At 40.8% G+C, this 15,642-nt stretch overlaps 1 protein-coding gene across 3 annotated transcripts; it reads right to left on the reverse strand.

Annotated features, from left to right (window-relative positions):
* Nucleotides 1-511: 511 nt before the first annotated feature.
* STX16 (syntaxin 16) lies at nt 512-14,290 on the reverse strand. Of its 3 annotated transcripts, none has more exons than XM_065645935.1 (8): nt 14,004-14,290; nt 10,201-10,308; nt 8,890-9,030; nt 8,107-8,269; nt 7,085-7,176; nt 6,580-6,723; nt 5,986-6,066; nt 512-3,789 (listed from the first exon to the last, which is right to left on the reverse strand). In XM_065645935.1, the coding sequence occupies exons 1-8, from the start codon at nt 14,082-14,084 to the stop codon at nt 3,685-3,687; spliced, it is 915 nt and encodes a 304-aa protein (XP_065502007.1). In that variant the 5' UTR covers nt 14,085-14,290; the 3' UTR covers nt 512-3,684. The 3 variants fall into 3 exon arrangements, with proteins under 3 accessions (XP_065502007.1, XP_065502006.1, XP_065502009.1); XM_065645934.1 differs by having other exon boundaries at nt 13,950-14,290; XM_065645937.1 differs by lacking the exon at nt 14,004-14,290 and adding an exon at nt 11,261-11,297.
* Between the last annotated feature and the right edge of the window lie 1,352 nt (nt 14,291-15,642).

Raw genomic sequence — 15,642 nt, forward strand, 5'->3', positions numbered from 1 at the left:
GTGTGCGGCTCGTTCGCGTCGGGATCCCCCGCGCAAGACACGGGTGACAGCCGTGCCCTCCCTGCCTGGAAAAAACCCGTGTGCCGGGGCTTTGTGTTGGACCCGGCCCCCAGAAAACACAGGGGTCGATCGGGCGTTTTACAGTTTCACAGGTTATAGAGCAAACTGGAAAAAAAACCCAAGCCCACAGTAACACTTGTGCGAAGTGTGAGATCCCGCGTCCCACTGCGCGTGTGTTTTTAGAGAGGGAAACGTCCTGGTGCCAACCCAGCTGCCTCGGCAATTGTGTCAAGCTGGAGGTCCCTATTTCCCCTTCACAAAACGGTTTCAGGGTGGAAATGCTTCATTTTGAAAATAGGGAGATAATAGTGATGAAAAGGGGAAAAGCTGAATTCCTCTTTTCCTCATAAAGTTAAATATCAGATAAAATGTACATCTAAAAAAATATTCCAGAAACAGGGAAAAGTCAAGCTTATTTCCAAGAGCCTGGGAATTCACTAAAAGGAAACAATTTTTCAAATGCCAGCTTTAATAGTAGATTTGTATGTTTGTTTTAAATAGAATATTTATCCTCATAAAATACATAATGTAATGAATAATGTAATGAATTTCATCTAGGGACGCTCCTGGATTTGGTGGTGTTTGGTTTGGTTTTTTTGGGGGGGGGGGGTGTTTGTTTTGTGATACAGTAAATATACTTTTTTTTTTTCCCCCAACAAAATCAGTTTCACTGTCACCTATCAAAGATACAATTCACAAGGCTGTACCCAAACCAAGGTTTCTAAGGATTTAAGCAAAGGAGATAAGACCCCTTTGTGAACACTGCATGAATTATATTAATTCAAAACCTTTAGCACATTCCAAAAAAAATCACTAAGCAAAATACTAACGCTTCCATTTTCCTTTTCAGTTTCTATAGAAAGCTTGCAGTAGAAATAAATTTGCCATTACAGTGATTTTAATACGGTCTTTTTTCACATATCACTATCAACTTCTGTTATCAGAGAGCAGCAGCTCATTTTCGCACACACGTGCATTTTAACAGAGAAATTCTGTACAAACCAATGGCTTTACAGGATGTTCCTGCAAGGTGGGGAACCACAGATTCTTGGGAGCTGCTCTAGCGATGCTGCTCTGCTCGAGTCTTGCAGCTTCCCACAGCACTTCGTAAGGAATCAGGTTCAATACAAGCCGAGAAGAAGAATCCAGCCACCACAAAGCAGCCCCGATGCAGACACTGTGTCAGCTTTCCCTGCAGCACACGGAGACGGTTGCAGCTGGACAGAAGCACAGGGAGGATGTTCATGCAGCTCTTGCTGCTCTAACAGCCACTGTTCAAGCCAAGTTACTCCTCAGTTGCAGTGGCTTTTTTGGGCTTCCCATGGCACAGATGGTACCTCTTCTGTAATACTCCATGTGGAGACACATCCAAAATAATTTAGAAGCCTGGAAGTTTGTGGGGTTCGTTTTTTTTTTTTTCTCTTCTCTTGGATATAATCAGATTCAATAAATTATAGCTCAAGTTACACAGGACAGTTGACATCTGAATTTAACCTCTTGTCCAATGCAGATTAAAAATTCATTTCCTTTTACAGAATTTGAATAGAAAATACATAGCCATTTATGTCAGTGCAGTGAAGATACCACAGGCTTTTCAGGGACAGCTGGGGAGGGAGTTACTCTTGATAAAGCAACTTACATTGTGCTACAGAAAGTTACACTTCCCCCCCCAAGATATTTCATGTCACTGATGCTTTCATTTAATTACAAAAGACTATACAGAGACACATTACAGTTCAGTTTATACTTCAAAAAGGAGCAATTGACCAATTAGGTTGGAAGTGTTTTATTACTTCTTTGAATTCATTAGCCATGATAAAATGTCAAAAGCACCAAGACAGAAATAAATAACACAATCTCATGTTAGAGAGAAAGTTGCAAATACAGTATATTAAATTATAGCAATATGCTGCTTCACACCAACCGATGTAGACAGCACGCTAGGGAGACAGTAGTTATACTCACGATCATTGAAAAGATCTATTACCAGAACAGGGGAGCTGCACACCCACCTACAAGCATCATTCTTTTGCCAATTTATGAATTTAATCAAGGGTTTGAACTGGCAGGTTTGGAAGTTCACCATCCCCTTGGTCTGGAAGTAACAGGAGTGGTACAAAGCTTTTCACAATGAGCCACAAAAAGCCAAGGCTTTCACACCTTTGTAGTCTTTGCTTTCAGGTCTGTTCCTGCACCAAGTCAGTTTAAAGCCACATCTTAGCTCCTCCTTAGTACATCGTAAAGATAAAGTCAGGGCAGGCAACATATGCAACATTAATATCATAATATGAAACTGCACTTCAGCGGCTTTGAGCAGAGCATCTCTGCAAGTTCATGGGGAGCGCTGTATCAGTCAGAAAAGGAAATAAATTACAGTCCTTTGGGGAAAAAAAATCCCTACAGAAAAGCCATATTAAAAATATTAAAGCAAGGCCTCTACAATTGCACACCACTTCAGGCCTGAGTTAAACTGTGAGCGTTCTGTTAGATGTTTCCCCAATTTCTCTTCTCTTCTATAGCCTACAGCAAAGTTTTCCACCAAGAAAAATAGTGAAAACAGCCCCAGATTCTCTACTGAAGGCCTGGTAACATGTCATTTGCATGACATATCTCATAGTCAGTAAAAGAGCACAAACACATCCTAATCATCATAAACACATCCTCTTCCAGGCAGGCATTGGGGGGGGGCGGGGAATCTGTCAGGGAAAACCGATGTAATACACACTATAGTGAAGTCACTTCTTATACAAAAATAAACAGCTTATACAACAACTCAAGTATGAAACACCCGAGACCTACTATAGTAGGTCAGATGGAGCAGAAAGCCAAAAGGGGAACCGCTGGTTTTTAAGTTTAACTTCACTACTGCTTTACTGTAATGTTTGTACTTTAAACTAAAAAAAGGGGTGCATGAAAAAAAAAAAATACGATCATTCTGGTGAGGAAAAACAGGATTACTCAAGCTCAGAACATTCTTTAACTAAATGTGTTAAATTAGGCCAGTGATTAAAGTCTTGTTATTTACAAGATCAAGTACTACTCTGATTCTTAGTAATGGTGCAGTATCTAAATTAAGATCACAGGGGCTGGATTATGTTCCGGCTGCAAAAAGCTTCTGTTTTTAGCTCTCTATCCAGTTCTTTGGAATTTTTGAGTCTGGAAGAAAGGAGATGAAGTCAAACATTTTTGTGCCTCATATTCTGCATCAAGATGAATTTTTGTTATCTAGTCCCATGACTTAGTAGAATAATTTAAATTTGAAGCCTGTAACAACTGTAACATAATATAGAAGACACACTTTTGTTCGCAGTAACACTAATTACTGTACTCACTGGTAAACTTAAAAATAATTACAAAATTGAAGTACTGTGTTTCCAAACACCTCTGCATAGAGCGCCAAATTATTTGTGTGGGGGCAAATTTCCTGACATTTTCCATGTAATGTTTACAAACACCTCACAGATCACCAGACTAGTACTTTGAAGAATTCTACAGAAACATTGCACAGACTTTGCACCACAAGGGCTTATACATTCAAAGGCAGTTTTCTGAAGTGCAGGTCCGTCCATTCACACGGGGAAAAAAGTTCACATCGACTCCAAAAATTAGAAGATGAAGTGAAACCTAGTGTGACTTTACACCAATAAGAACAACAATAAGGACAATTACTATAACAAACAAAATTAAAATAACAAGCATCTTCCGATTCTTCTTTTGATATTGCTCTGCCTATAGAAACATAAAAGAAAAGAGTTAATACTTAGATTCCTGCGAAGTTAAAGTGCAGACTCTTGTTTGGTACAAGTGAAGTACATGTATCTCACAATTGTTCTTAGGTAAGCTGACATTTCATACAACGTATATTGCAAAGAACTCCCACAAAATAACTCTGGTCTGCACCACAGGCTTCAGTGAAGGGCAGTGTGCACTGAAGTGACATTTATCTGTATGAAAGAGCAGGCTCCCTAAAGAAGAACACACACTCACGTTGGTTAAACACCCTTCCTGCGATTTTCCAGCAGCCCGTGAGGGCCCCAAACCTGCACAGACAGAGGAACCATCGCTCACTGGAGGAACATTGAGCTATGAAGACCATGGAAACAAGATCAGGCGACTGGGTACGTGAGAGTCCAAACAGGAAAACTTGGTAAGGTATTTTAAATCCTTTTGCTGATATAATATTCCTGTATTATATCTGAAGGACACTAAAATTCACAAATTCATTTTTTAATAGGCATTTTTATTGTACCTGATTCAGTTGTGCCTTTTCATTTTATTTCAGTTAGAACGAAAAAGCTTGCTTGTTTATTTTGTTCTCAGTTTTGTTTTATTCCTTCTTTCTTCTAACCACATTTTCTCATTCCTTTCCTCTTTTTTCCCAAAGGAATTAAAAGGAGGCAATGTGGAGAAAACTCTCCAAAAGCCAAACAAAAGTCTCCTAATACAAGCTAAAACAAAACAAAACTTGCATTTAATTCTTTTTAAATTAATAAACCTTCAAAATTTAGAGGGAAAAAGATTAATTTTTCTCCTTTATAGTCCCTGGAAAGTAATTATTATCAGATCTGCTAAAGAGGTGTTTTTGACCCGAAACTATGTAACATGCAACCACTGTGATTATTTACTTAATTAGGCTTTAGGTATCAAAGCCTGACAAAGTATCACGACTGCTGCCAATTTTCATGTGAAGCAGGAATTGGTGATATGAGTCACTAGTTACCAGACTTCTGCAGTGAATTAATGCAATTCCTGTGAAAGTGCTGTCTCAGTGGGTAGAAATAATTATGCCAAGTAAAACAACACTGAAATTATAGATATTAAATCAGAATAAAGTTACCAACAGTATTAGAAACAGCACGGTATCTCTCTGATATAACTGTGCAGACCTGTGTGTATACTTTCCATGACAGGTGAAAAAATTCCTATGCTGTACTGAAAACAGGTATATATTGCATCAAAAATCCATAATTTAGTCAGCAAGCCAAACAGGGGTTTGCTGACGATTTGTTAACTACCACCAGACTAGAAATAGTGTCGATTCCAACCAATTCATTTATTTCCAGTTCAGTTTGTGCAAATTGCTTGTAATTACTTTAAGCCTTGTTCATCAGTCAATGCCTTACTTTAGCGAACCCCAATTTACTTTTATGTATAACAAGAATAAACCTATAACCAATTTATTTTGCTTTTCCTCAAATGGCACTTTTTTGCTGTTTGTATTAGAAGTCTACTATAAGTTGAGTGTGTAGTAATAAGATGTCCATGCTTCCAAAACAGAATGTTTTACTTAGAGGCTTTTGTATAAGTCTCTCATTCTACTTTATTTCCAGCAACAGAAAGACTGAACTGAGCTGACAAGTCAGAACTCAGCTTAAAATCAAAACAAAACAACCACAAATCTCTGTTCTGCTGCCAATTCAAGCTTTTCAGATGTCCATAGGAAAAGCTTCACATTAAAAGCATAAGGTTGGGCCTAACTTCTAACAAGTGTCAGATGGTCAGAGAAAACATTAAAAATTGTTCTTCCTGTTTGCACTATTGAGATGTTTTCAAACTAGCATATTTCAACTGACTGAAATATATATATATGAAGTACCCAATAACCACTCCTATTTCACAAGTGCTGGGCTCTCCAAACAGAAGAAATCGCAGATCGGTCCCACCAGGTCAGCAATATAAAGATCAAAGCCCGTTACTTGGATACCCAGAAAGTTGTTTAAGAAATTACCACTAGGCATCAAGCAGGACATTAACAGAAGATATATGGAAAGTACCTACTACAGTACAGTTGGACATTTTACACTGTACAGCAATCATTTCTAAAAGGGATAGTGTCAACTGAAAGATGACTGCATAACCTCACAGCTATTAAATTATAAAAGATTATTAGCTATGCAAACCAGCTTAAGTATTCCATTGGCTTACCTTATGTAGTTGTTTTAGACCCTCTTCAGTTTTCATACATGACTGTTCGACATTGTAGTCAATTCTATCCAGAACTGTTCCCTAAATAAAATGGAGAGAATGAGCGCCAAATTGAACCTAAATGAACTTCACAAAGTAATTACTATTATGAGGAATAGAGTAATTAATAATGCTCACAGCAAACAACTAATGAGCTATGTAAATTAGGAACCTTTACAGGAGAACTAGATGGAACTTCATTAAAAGACCTAGTTGCTCAATGACTAACTGGCAGCTCTGTCACCATCTCACACCATATCCCTTAATAATCACCTTACTTCCAGGTCAGGCGACCAACAGAACTCCGGAATTCTTTTTTTTTAAATTAATTTTTTTTAAAAAAAATTTAGTCCAAAACCCATAACCAGTTGATTTCCACCCCCCCCATCAACTCATTATCTGGCAGATTTCAAGTAGAGGAAACCTTAAGCTGAAGAGGTAATTTTGGAAAAGCAAGAAGCACATGAATACAGGAGGTTACACCATAAGGAGCCTTGAAGCCTTAACACTACATGGAATCTGCTGTTTCTTACTAACACTGTGATGCCAACATACCTGTTCTACTATCATTGCTCCTAAGTCTCTAAATATTTCATTGAGGTCGGAGATTGACTGTACAATCTGACGGATTTCTCGTTCCCGCTCTTCCACCATTAATGTGTTTTGCTCTACCAATGCCAGCTGGTCATCTGTAAAACCCTGTTGAAATAAAATATTTAGATGTTGAACAGTTATTTCTAGTGTTTTCACACTAAGTATTGTAAGATTTCATAACACAATAGTCCTTTTAGAATTTTCTAACAATTACTCTTACATCTGCCCAGAAAGCTGGTGTGACACAGAACTGTATTTACAGACCTAGTCCCAGTCAGTCGTGGCACGATTATCTTAACATCACAACAGCAATACCAGTTAGGAAAATGTATCGCGAATCTGCAGAAATAGAACTTCCACGTAGCTTTGTGCTCATGGCGTACCATTCTGATATTTTCATACTGAAATTAAAGGTACATTAAAAAGTTTCTTCATATTGAATTTGTGTAATAACATCTTAACTTACTCTGTCGTAAAGTGTATCATCCTCCCCATCATCCATCAGCGGGACTGAGGTGTCAAAGAAGTGTTTGGATCTTTCTTCTCTGTTTTTCATGCCTGTAAAAGACAAACTATGTTTGAGTATATTTATGCACACTAAAATCAGAGTAAAAGTAAAGTCTGAAGCACCAAACAGAAGAGCACAAGAAAAAAAATCTGGCTAATAAATGACAAATAGCAGTAACTAAGTTTTAACTGTCACAAAGGCCATTTAGCAAAACATAAGTTCAACTCTGATTAAATCAGCAATTTTAAGTGATTGTGTTCCACGAAGTTAAAAAAAAAAGCTAAGTTAAAAGCATTAAAGTGCAATCACTCTAGGCTATTTTCTAACAAATTCTCTTAGGAACATCCCTTGTCTGAATTGTGATATTAAGTTCCACATGTGTCATTTATACCACAAGAAAAAGAAATATTATATTAGTATTAAATTTGAAGATCAAGTTTTTGTGGTTTTTTTTTTTACAAGATTAAAATAATCTTACTTAGCTGAAAAGAGCACTGCACACAATTTTAGATTTTTGAACAGAAGATACTCCATTTCTGATCTATTTACAGATACAGAATTTTATCACAGATGACCTTTTAAAGTTTAATCTATCACAGAGTATCAATCAACAGCAGGTATCATGTCTGAGGACCACGGGCTGCTTCAACCAGTGCAACAGACGCAGCTCTGAAGACCACAGCTTGAGAAGCAATGATGCATTAAAAATGTGGATGGACGAAATACACTGGTTTCATTGATACACTTAACCATGACATTTCTCTTTAGCAACATGAAATAGAGAGGCAGAGTAAACCAGTTTGAACATGGGTTGTGAACCAGAAACTCCCAAATTTTAACCACCACTCTACTATACTCCTAGTGTTCCTGTGTGTATCACTTGACCTTTCTGTGGTTCAGTCTTCCCAACCAAGAAAATAAGCACACTTAATTAGTGCTTTCCACAGGAGCCCATGTATTACTGTATCTCTTATGCTTACGTTTGAGATAGTCAGACTGTGCGTGCCTAAAGTTGGTGGATAGATCCTGAAGGGACTGTGCTAAGGAAGACACTACATTCCTGAGAACACGAGCTTCTTGTTCTGTACAACTACGTGACCTGCTCTGCAAGACCTGGACTGCTCTCTGACATCTGTGAAATAACTGAGAAAACAATTTAATTAGTAAAAAAATCCAGCAACACACACTTGAAATATCACATTGCAGAAGTTCCAAATGGAACTAATATTTTGATTTCTAGATTTTAAGTGAATTCCTTATATTGCCCAAAGTAGTGTTTAAAAAGGTCTGGAAACACAGACAAACGAACAAAAAGCTAACAGCATAGCAGAGTAACACAACTACTGCTGGCCAAAGACACTTGTTTCATTATAACTGCTTGGACTGGAAGCCTTAGAAAATATGTCTGTATTTCTCCGAGACACTTGTAAATTATTTTTATTAATTCTCCCAATCCTATTCCAAGTAGGAAAGTGAAAGGTAAGTAAAAGAACAGGGAGGTTAAGTGACTTGTTGAGGTGTTCACCGAGACAGAATTGCAGACTGGTTAGGGTTAGAAGCGACCTCTGGAGATGATCTTGTCCAATCCACCTGCTAAAGCAGGTAGACAGTGAGCGCAGTACCGAGCACAGAGCCCAGGACTCCTGGCTCATCTCGAGACTCAATGCAAGAGAAAAGCTGTGCTCAAAAAGGAAAGCCTTGCCTCACCGCGATGCGTTATAGATATGTCAAACTGCAGGATGAGAACTGAAAGCAGTCTGTACCTGTGTGATCTCTTGGGTTGTTATTTCTATTGCCCGTTCTTCTTCGCTGCTGTCATCCAGCGTTGGTCTGTTTAGATGTTTATCATGAAGACTGGCTAATTCTTTCATCTTCTGTTTAACCCTGGCAATATCATACTGAATCTAAAACAGAAAGCCCAACAAAGAAAGGGAAGTGACTAATGTTTCAGAGGAAAAGGTTCTGAAAAATGCTAGATGAAAATAATTGAAAGAAAACTGTATAACAAAGAACACACTAAAGATCATTTAAAAACAATATAAAGAGCTAGGTAGTAACTGAGTACTCTCATATACTTTGAATTTGTTGTTTTTTAAATCTACTCTTGTTAGTCTTAAGCAAAGCTGCTGTTTTCAAATATGCTTCACTAAGTTGGCATAATATTATCATTATATAATTAATATCATAGTAAGAAGGTTTAGCCAGCTTCCAAAAATATAAATGAAAATTCAGGTCACACCTTCAACTCTGTCAAATATTGGATAGCCTGAACTTAACTGTAGAAGTTAAATGACGTGTTCAAACAAGTCATTAAAAGTAAATCTGTAAGGATGATTATTATTATAGTAAAAAGACTGATCACCTTTCTGCACAACAGGTTCTATAAGCACAAACTGATGAGCCACCATGTGTTCTGAGAATACATTTTGAAAGGATTTTCTGAAAGTCAGGAATAGCTTCATGCTCCAAATACTGGAAAAGGTTTTTAATGGGATTCCTCCAGAATTATTCCCTTGTATCATCCAAATACTTCCATAACTTGAAAGGCATCAATATTGCATAGGCAGAAAAAATTCTCCTGCCAGAACATACCAACACTTTCTGTTTTCACCATTTTAGGGTCTATTCAACTGGAACCCTCAAAGGGTTCAAACAAAAGTCCTATCTTTTTGTACCCTTCCTTCTCAGTTACAAACTGGAAACAACTTTGGTTTGCTAAAAGCTTCAGGACCTTTCTGCAGCCTCAAGTCTAAACGCTCAGCAATAGCATGTCTATCCTAATGGTCCCAGTGTACCGTTAATACTGAGCTCCCACTGATGATGCAAACCCAGTCTTCTGGAATTTCTGGCCCTAGATAATCTCCCTTTATTTCACTTGCAATATATCCTTCAAGATAATAAGTCACAGCTTGCCTGATACTCTCCTCTAAACAAGGTTGTCAATTTAGAAAACATTTTTTTCTTCTACTACTACTTCTATGATAAAACTTAGAGCACTGACAATGTACCTGACAACACTAATAAATTCCTGCATGAGAAATCCAACTCTGCATTGGATTTGCCACACAACTTACTTCGTCTGCTCCATCAACCCATTTGGGAGGTAAGCGTTTTGTCACTCCAATTGCTGCTTCGGGATCTAAACTTATTCCTGATACCAGTGCCATACGATCATCTGCAAGCTACAGAAGACAAAAAAAAAAAGACAGCAAATTAATTTTACTCAAATTGGATCCAAAACCTTGAATATAAGGAAAGAGCACGTGCATGCCTTGCCATAAAAAATTAACCTCAAAAAAAAAAAGTATTTTCACACAATGAACGTGTGATCAAGCTCCACATCTCCTGGTTTGTCCCTATACGCTAATGAGCTACATTTTCCTGCTTCCTACAGGATCTGAAAGATGAAAGTTACTCCTGGAATCAATTCTCAGCAGAGTTCCAAGGAGAAAATACCGTACTGCAGTAAGAATTCAAGGAATTCTCCTATTGGTACATGTCATATTGGACAATGATTCACAGCCAAGGGATCCCAGATCAATAATGTAGCAGGGTTTATAGCTGGCCAGGTAAATTTGAAAATCTCATTTGGGAAAATCTCCCAAATAGAAGTGTTTATTTTATCTCAAAGAAATACAAATAGTAACCCACGATTGTTCTCCAACAACATTGTATTTAGCCAGACACTCACCTACTAGGCAGCTGAGGAACACTCTCGTAAACTGACATGCAACTAAAACTGTTAAATTCATTTAGTGGAAATTAAAAGGTGCTAAACAAAAGCAGCCAAGGCAGTGACCAATCCACACCTCCCTATATCACAATGACACATGCTTGCTGCTTCAGCTATTTGGTTTGTAGCATACAAAATAGTGAATAGCTTCATTGTACAGTGTCTCTATATCCCATATGTATGCAATAAGTCAGACTAGTTTATACATGTATCTATTAACAATGTAACTTTACGTCACTAAATCCTTGTCTTCTCTATGCAGCCTTGGCCTTCTACTGTACACAGAGACACCTCATCCTATATAACGAAATGTAATAAACTAGCCGAAATAGAAAGGAACATTTTAGCTCAATGATGAATACTTGATGCACCATGGCAGAACAAAATGTGAAAAACAATACCTCATCCAGCTCCTGAAGTGATTTGTGGATCCCATCAGCCCCATCCAGTTAGAGACAGCAAAAGATAAAATGGAAAAAAAACATAGGGCAGATATAGGATATGGTCAGTTGAGAAAATACTAATTTATTTTTTAAGCATGATGGTTTACCAAGAACAAAACAAACTGGCTTTTAAAACACAGCTATTCAATAAATACAGCATGATATTGTACTTTTGAAGTCAGCATATTGCTTGATGCACAAACTTTAAAAAAAAAATATTTCAGTTGCTTGGTAAACAGAAAGAACATAAGAGATCAAGTTAAGAGCTTGGCTTGTTTTCCAAAGTAACCGCACAGTGAAGTTTCTAGTTATTAAAATTTCAAGTAGAAAAACTGCAATAGAATACATTGAAGTGTGACAGCAAGGGCAATGTGACTGCAGTATTCTACATCCACTGGTGAGTTCAAAGGTTTGATTACAATTGGGAGATGCACATCCAAGCTTTTGTAAGACATCGATCGACAAGCACTCCAGTTATCACAGGATAAAACAGACAGAGACAAAAAGCAAAAGCAGATGTAGTATATGCTCACTTATATACACAGTTTAATTACACTCCAGTTTCAGCTAATATCAATCCTACATGCATCTGAAAAAATACAAAAGGCAACATATCTGCACCTTCTCTATTCCTCAGTCTTTGTACTGTAGAGGGTATGTGTGAGCAACAGGATATTTTGCTGGAAGATTAATAAATCAGGCACGTCAGAGCTAAACCAAGGATGAAATACTCATGGTTTAACAAAGCAGCACGCTTCAACTAGTGATCTCTTATCCTATATCAAGCTTTAGAAATAGGACTACACTGTTAAGAATGCTGCTTTGATTATCTGCGTTTATGGAGTGGTCAAGTGTTCACATGAGAATGCATCTTCCAGGGCAGAATGCAATTTTTGACAGAGAGCTCTCACCGTAAAGGATTCCTTCAGGAGAAGCCTAGAGAGTGAACTAAGGTTAAACTGAAGTAGGATGAGTTAGAGTTTGTAACACTGCCCTGCTGGCACACAGCAGCACTGCTCTGGGGATAGCACCCAAAGAAAAGGGAATTCACTGCAACTCTGCCAGGGACGGGCACCTTCGACACACAAAATGAAAATAGCTCATACTACTGTCTTCACACTGCTTGCTGATACAGTGCACTTGTAGTAACTACAGAACTCTCCAGTGCCTGCCAGGACCAAAGTTGAGCCATTGACTCAGTTCAGCCACTGCACAACAGTGACAATTTCCAGTCACTGTTGGCTTTGATTGCGTTTGAGTGAGCACCCTAACCAATAGCTTCGATTAATGTTAACACTGTAAATAAATATTTTTGCAAGCGCTAAGTGTTGTTGCACTCACTGTTGAGTAAAAGTGTAGTTTCACTGCTCAGTAGGCTGTGAGGTTAAGCTATCGCTAACTTTCCTATGTGATATTTAAAAAAATTCAAGGATCTAAAAAAGTTATATTGATATTGGCAAAAAACCCCCATGTTAACAAGAACTAAAGGCAGTGCAAAATTAAACCTCTACAATACACATTACTATTGACATTTCCTGTTCTACAAATGCAATTTAACACATAGCTTGTCAGACACAGGTGTAATAAAGTTAACAAGGGACAAAGACCATTCAACAGCAACTCATCAGTTGATATAAAATTTGCAGCACTAAGCACTGCTTTTCCTAGCAAAAATGCATTAATGCAAAGCAATTTCAAATGATGAGACTGCCAGCAGATATTCACTGGTGCCTGTTATAAATAAATGATAAGTCTGAACAGGAACTGGAAAAACCTCAGTAGAGCTGAGCTGTCCAGCACAGCCTGACTAGCTCAAAACTTTGAAAAAGCTGCATAAACTGCCTCTGAACAAATGACTTTTTGAAGTTTCTGCAATGGTGACTTACACTAGAATCTACTGACTCCCCTCTCTCACAGATGACTTTTGGTATTATTTGTATTTAGGGGAAAAAAAATTAAAAGGGCAATGGACATCAAACTACGGAAAAATTGAAGCAATGAGAATAATCTACACCAGAGTATTTAACAGTGCACACACTTAAGTGAATAGAAGAGTTCTGCCCTATGAAATAACTCAGGTATTTCTCTTCGGGGAAAGGAGGCATCAAAAAGTACAATGGACAAAATCCCCTCATGTCCATGCTAACGTGAGGTTATTAGAATAACTGTTAGAATAACTGTACTTATTATTCATGAAGTGAGTAGAGACGTGATCAGCACAGTGACAGATCTCTTCTACTCATTTTACATGAAGGAGGAGGAAAAAAGGGACAAATGCGGGGCGGGGGGGGGAAGGTGAGAGGGGACAAGAACAGAGGCCGGGGGGGCCTGAGGAGAGGGGTCGGGGAAGGGGAGCTGGGGACGCCGGGGGGGGAACTCGGGGAAGGCGGGAGGGCCCGGGGTTGGGGGGGGGGACTCGGGGAAGGCGGGAGGGCCCGGGGTTGGGGGGGGGGACTCGGGGAAGGCGGGAGGGCCCGGGGTTGGGGGGGGGACTCGGGGAAGGCGGGAGGCCCGGGGTTGCGGGGGGACTCGGGGAAGGCGGGAGGCCCGGGGTTGCGGGGGGACTCGGGGAAGGCGGGAGGGCCCGGGGGGGCGGGCACGGCGCGGCTGCCCGGCGGGTACGGTAGGATGAAGGGAGGAGACTCACCGCAGCAGCCATGCTACGTGAACTCAGAGGGCTGGAGGAGCCGTAACTACTCACTTGCTCGGCCAGCAGCTGCCGGCTCTGCACCGCGTTGTTCCGCAACAACAAGAACGCGTCCGTTAGACGCCGGGTGGCCATGGCCTATCGCCCCGGGGCCCCTCGCCCCGGGGCCGCTCCGCGCCTCGCTGCCGGGCCCTCGGCCCAAGCTCAGCCCGGCGCCCGCGGGCAGAGGCGGCGGCCGCTCCCGGTGGGCGCTCAGAGGGCCCGGGCGGAGGCCGCCAGCGCCGGGTCCCCCCGGCCGCCGGCCCCATCCATCCCCCCCGGCTCCCAGCGCAGCCCCGGCCGCGGCCCCGCTCACTTCCGCGTTGTGCATCGCTCGGCGCCTTCCCCCGCCCGCCCCGCCCCGCCCGGGCCCGCCGGCCGCTGCACCAACGTTCCGGCCCCTCCTGGGGCCGGGGGGCAGCAGAACTCCACGTTTAACTCAAACGGCTGCGAAACCCTCTTAGGCCTAACAACCCCCAACCCTCTCCTGGCCCTAACACGGCGCTGTGGGGGCGTTATATTGGTTCCCCATAACGAGGGGCAGGTGTGGGCCCTGGGGACACGGCAGCCCCGCTGCCCCCACGCCTGCCCCCGGCCGGAGCCCGGCCATTCCTTGGTGAGGAAAACTGGCAAAATGGCCTTGTACAGCGAAGCCCTGACATTTTCATACCGTTTTCAGTTAACCTGCTGCTTCTCACTGTTGTGAAGCATCCTCGAAAGCATGTTTCATTCAAAGCAAGATACTGTAGTATGGCATTGGTATGATGGGTTCTGTTTTCCTTTTTTTTTTTTTTCTTTTGTATCCCCCCCACTGTCCCCCCAAATTCAGTGAATTTTCTGTCTTCCAAAAAAAACTCTCACAGCTCTTTTTGCTGGCTTCAACCAGCCAAAAATCAGGATATTCTCTGAAAATGAACAGTTTAAAATGACGCTATTGGGTTTGACTTTCTGAAAGAGGCTTTTGAATAAGTCGGACCGCAATTATTTTTTCCCCTGCCGCTCTGCTGGGCTGGCCTGGCTCCCCCCTGCACATGGCCAACGTGACACGAGGTGGGGTTTGGGGTCCCCCCCGCCAGGTCTGCACCTCGTACCCGCACCCCAAGGGACGTCCAAAATGTCCCTTATGAAAACACCAGCGGCCACCGCCCGGCATGGCCAGGGCATCTGCTGCACGCTGCTTGTCAGGAGACTCCCTGGCCTAAATTCCCCAAAACCAGCCCCCAAAACAACTGGTATTTACACATACGGTAGGAACAGCGACTATAATCACACCCACATTTTTTCTGGAAATGTTAGCCCGTTTTATCTAACCGCCTGGGCAAACTTGTACAGTGAGAAATAGAAAAAAGTATTCCTTTGCTATCGTAAGACATTTGGGGAGTTTTCTTGAGCAGCCCTTCTCCCTCAGCGGGAGAGACACGGAACTTGGAACTTAGCAAAGAAATCAGCTCCAGTCATACAAGGACTAACACACGCGTTTCATTTTTTGTGGTCTGGTGAAGCCTGTGTTCATTTTGGCTGCCTGAGAGAGGCTTTAAAAATATGTGTATGTACTTCATTTCTTCATGCTAATTTTTAATCTACTGTAACAATTTTTTTATTCCCTGAGAAGAGTTTCAGCTCATGGCGTTGCAGCCTTCTCTTGGCACTGCTG

Source organism: Caloenas nicobarica, chromosome 15 (genome assembly GCF_036013445.1).
Source record: "Caloenas nicobarica isolate bCalNic1 chromosome 15, bCalNic1.hap1, whole genome shotgun sequence".
Lineage (NCBI taxonomy): Eukaryota > Metazoa > Chordata > Aves > Columbiformes > Columbidae > Caloenas > Caloenas nicobarica.

What these genes read in the sequence shown, in the direction of transcription:
- STX16 (XM_065645934.1), bottom strand. Translation starts at nt 14,084, where the DNA reads ATGGCCACCCGGCGTCTAACGGACGCGTTCTTGTTGTTGCGGAACAAC. An exon ending in CACGTAGCATGGCTGCTGCG is followed by an intron (nt 10,309 to 13,949) that starts GTGAGTCTCCTC and finishes TGTCTTCTGTAG; the next exon opens with CTTGCAGATGATCGTATGGC. An exon ending in GTCTAAAACAACTACATAAG is followed by an intron (nt 3,790 to 5,985) that starts GTAAGCCAATGG and finishes ATGTTTCTATAG; the next exon opens with GCAGAGCAATATCAAAAGAA.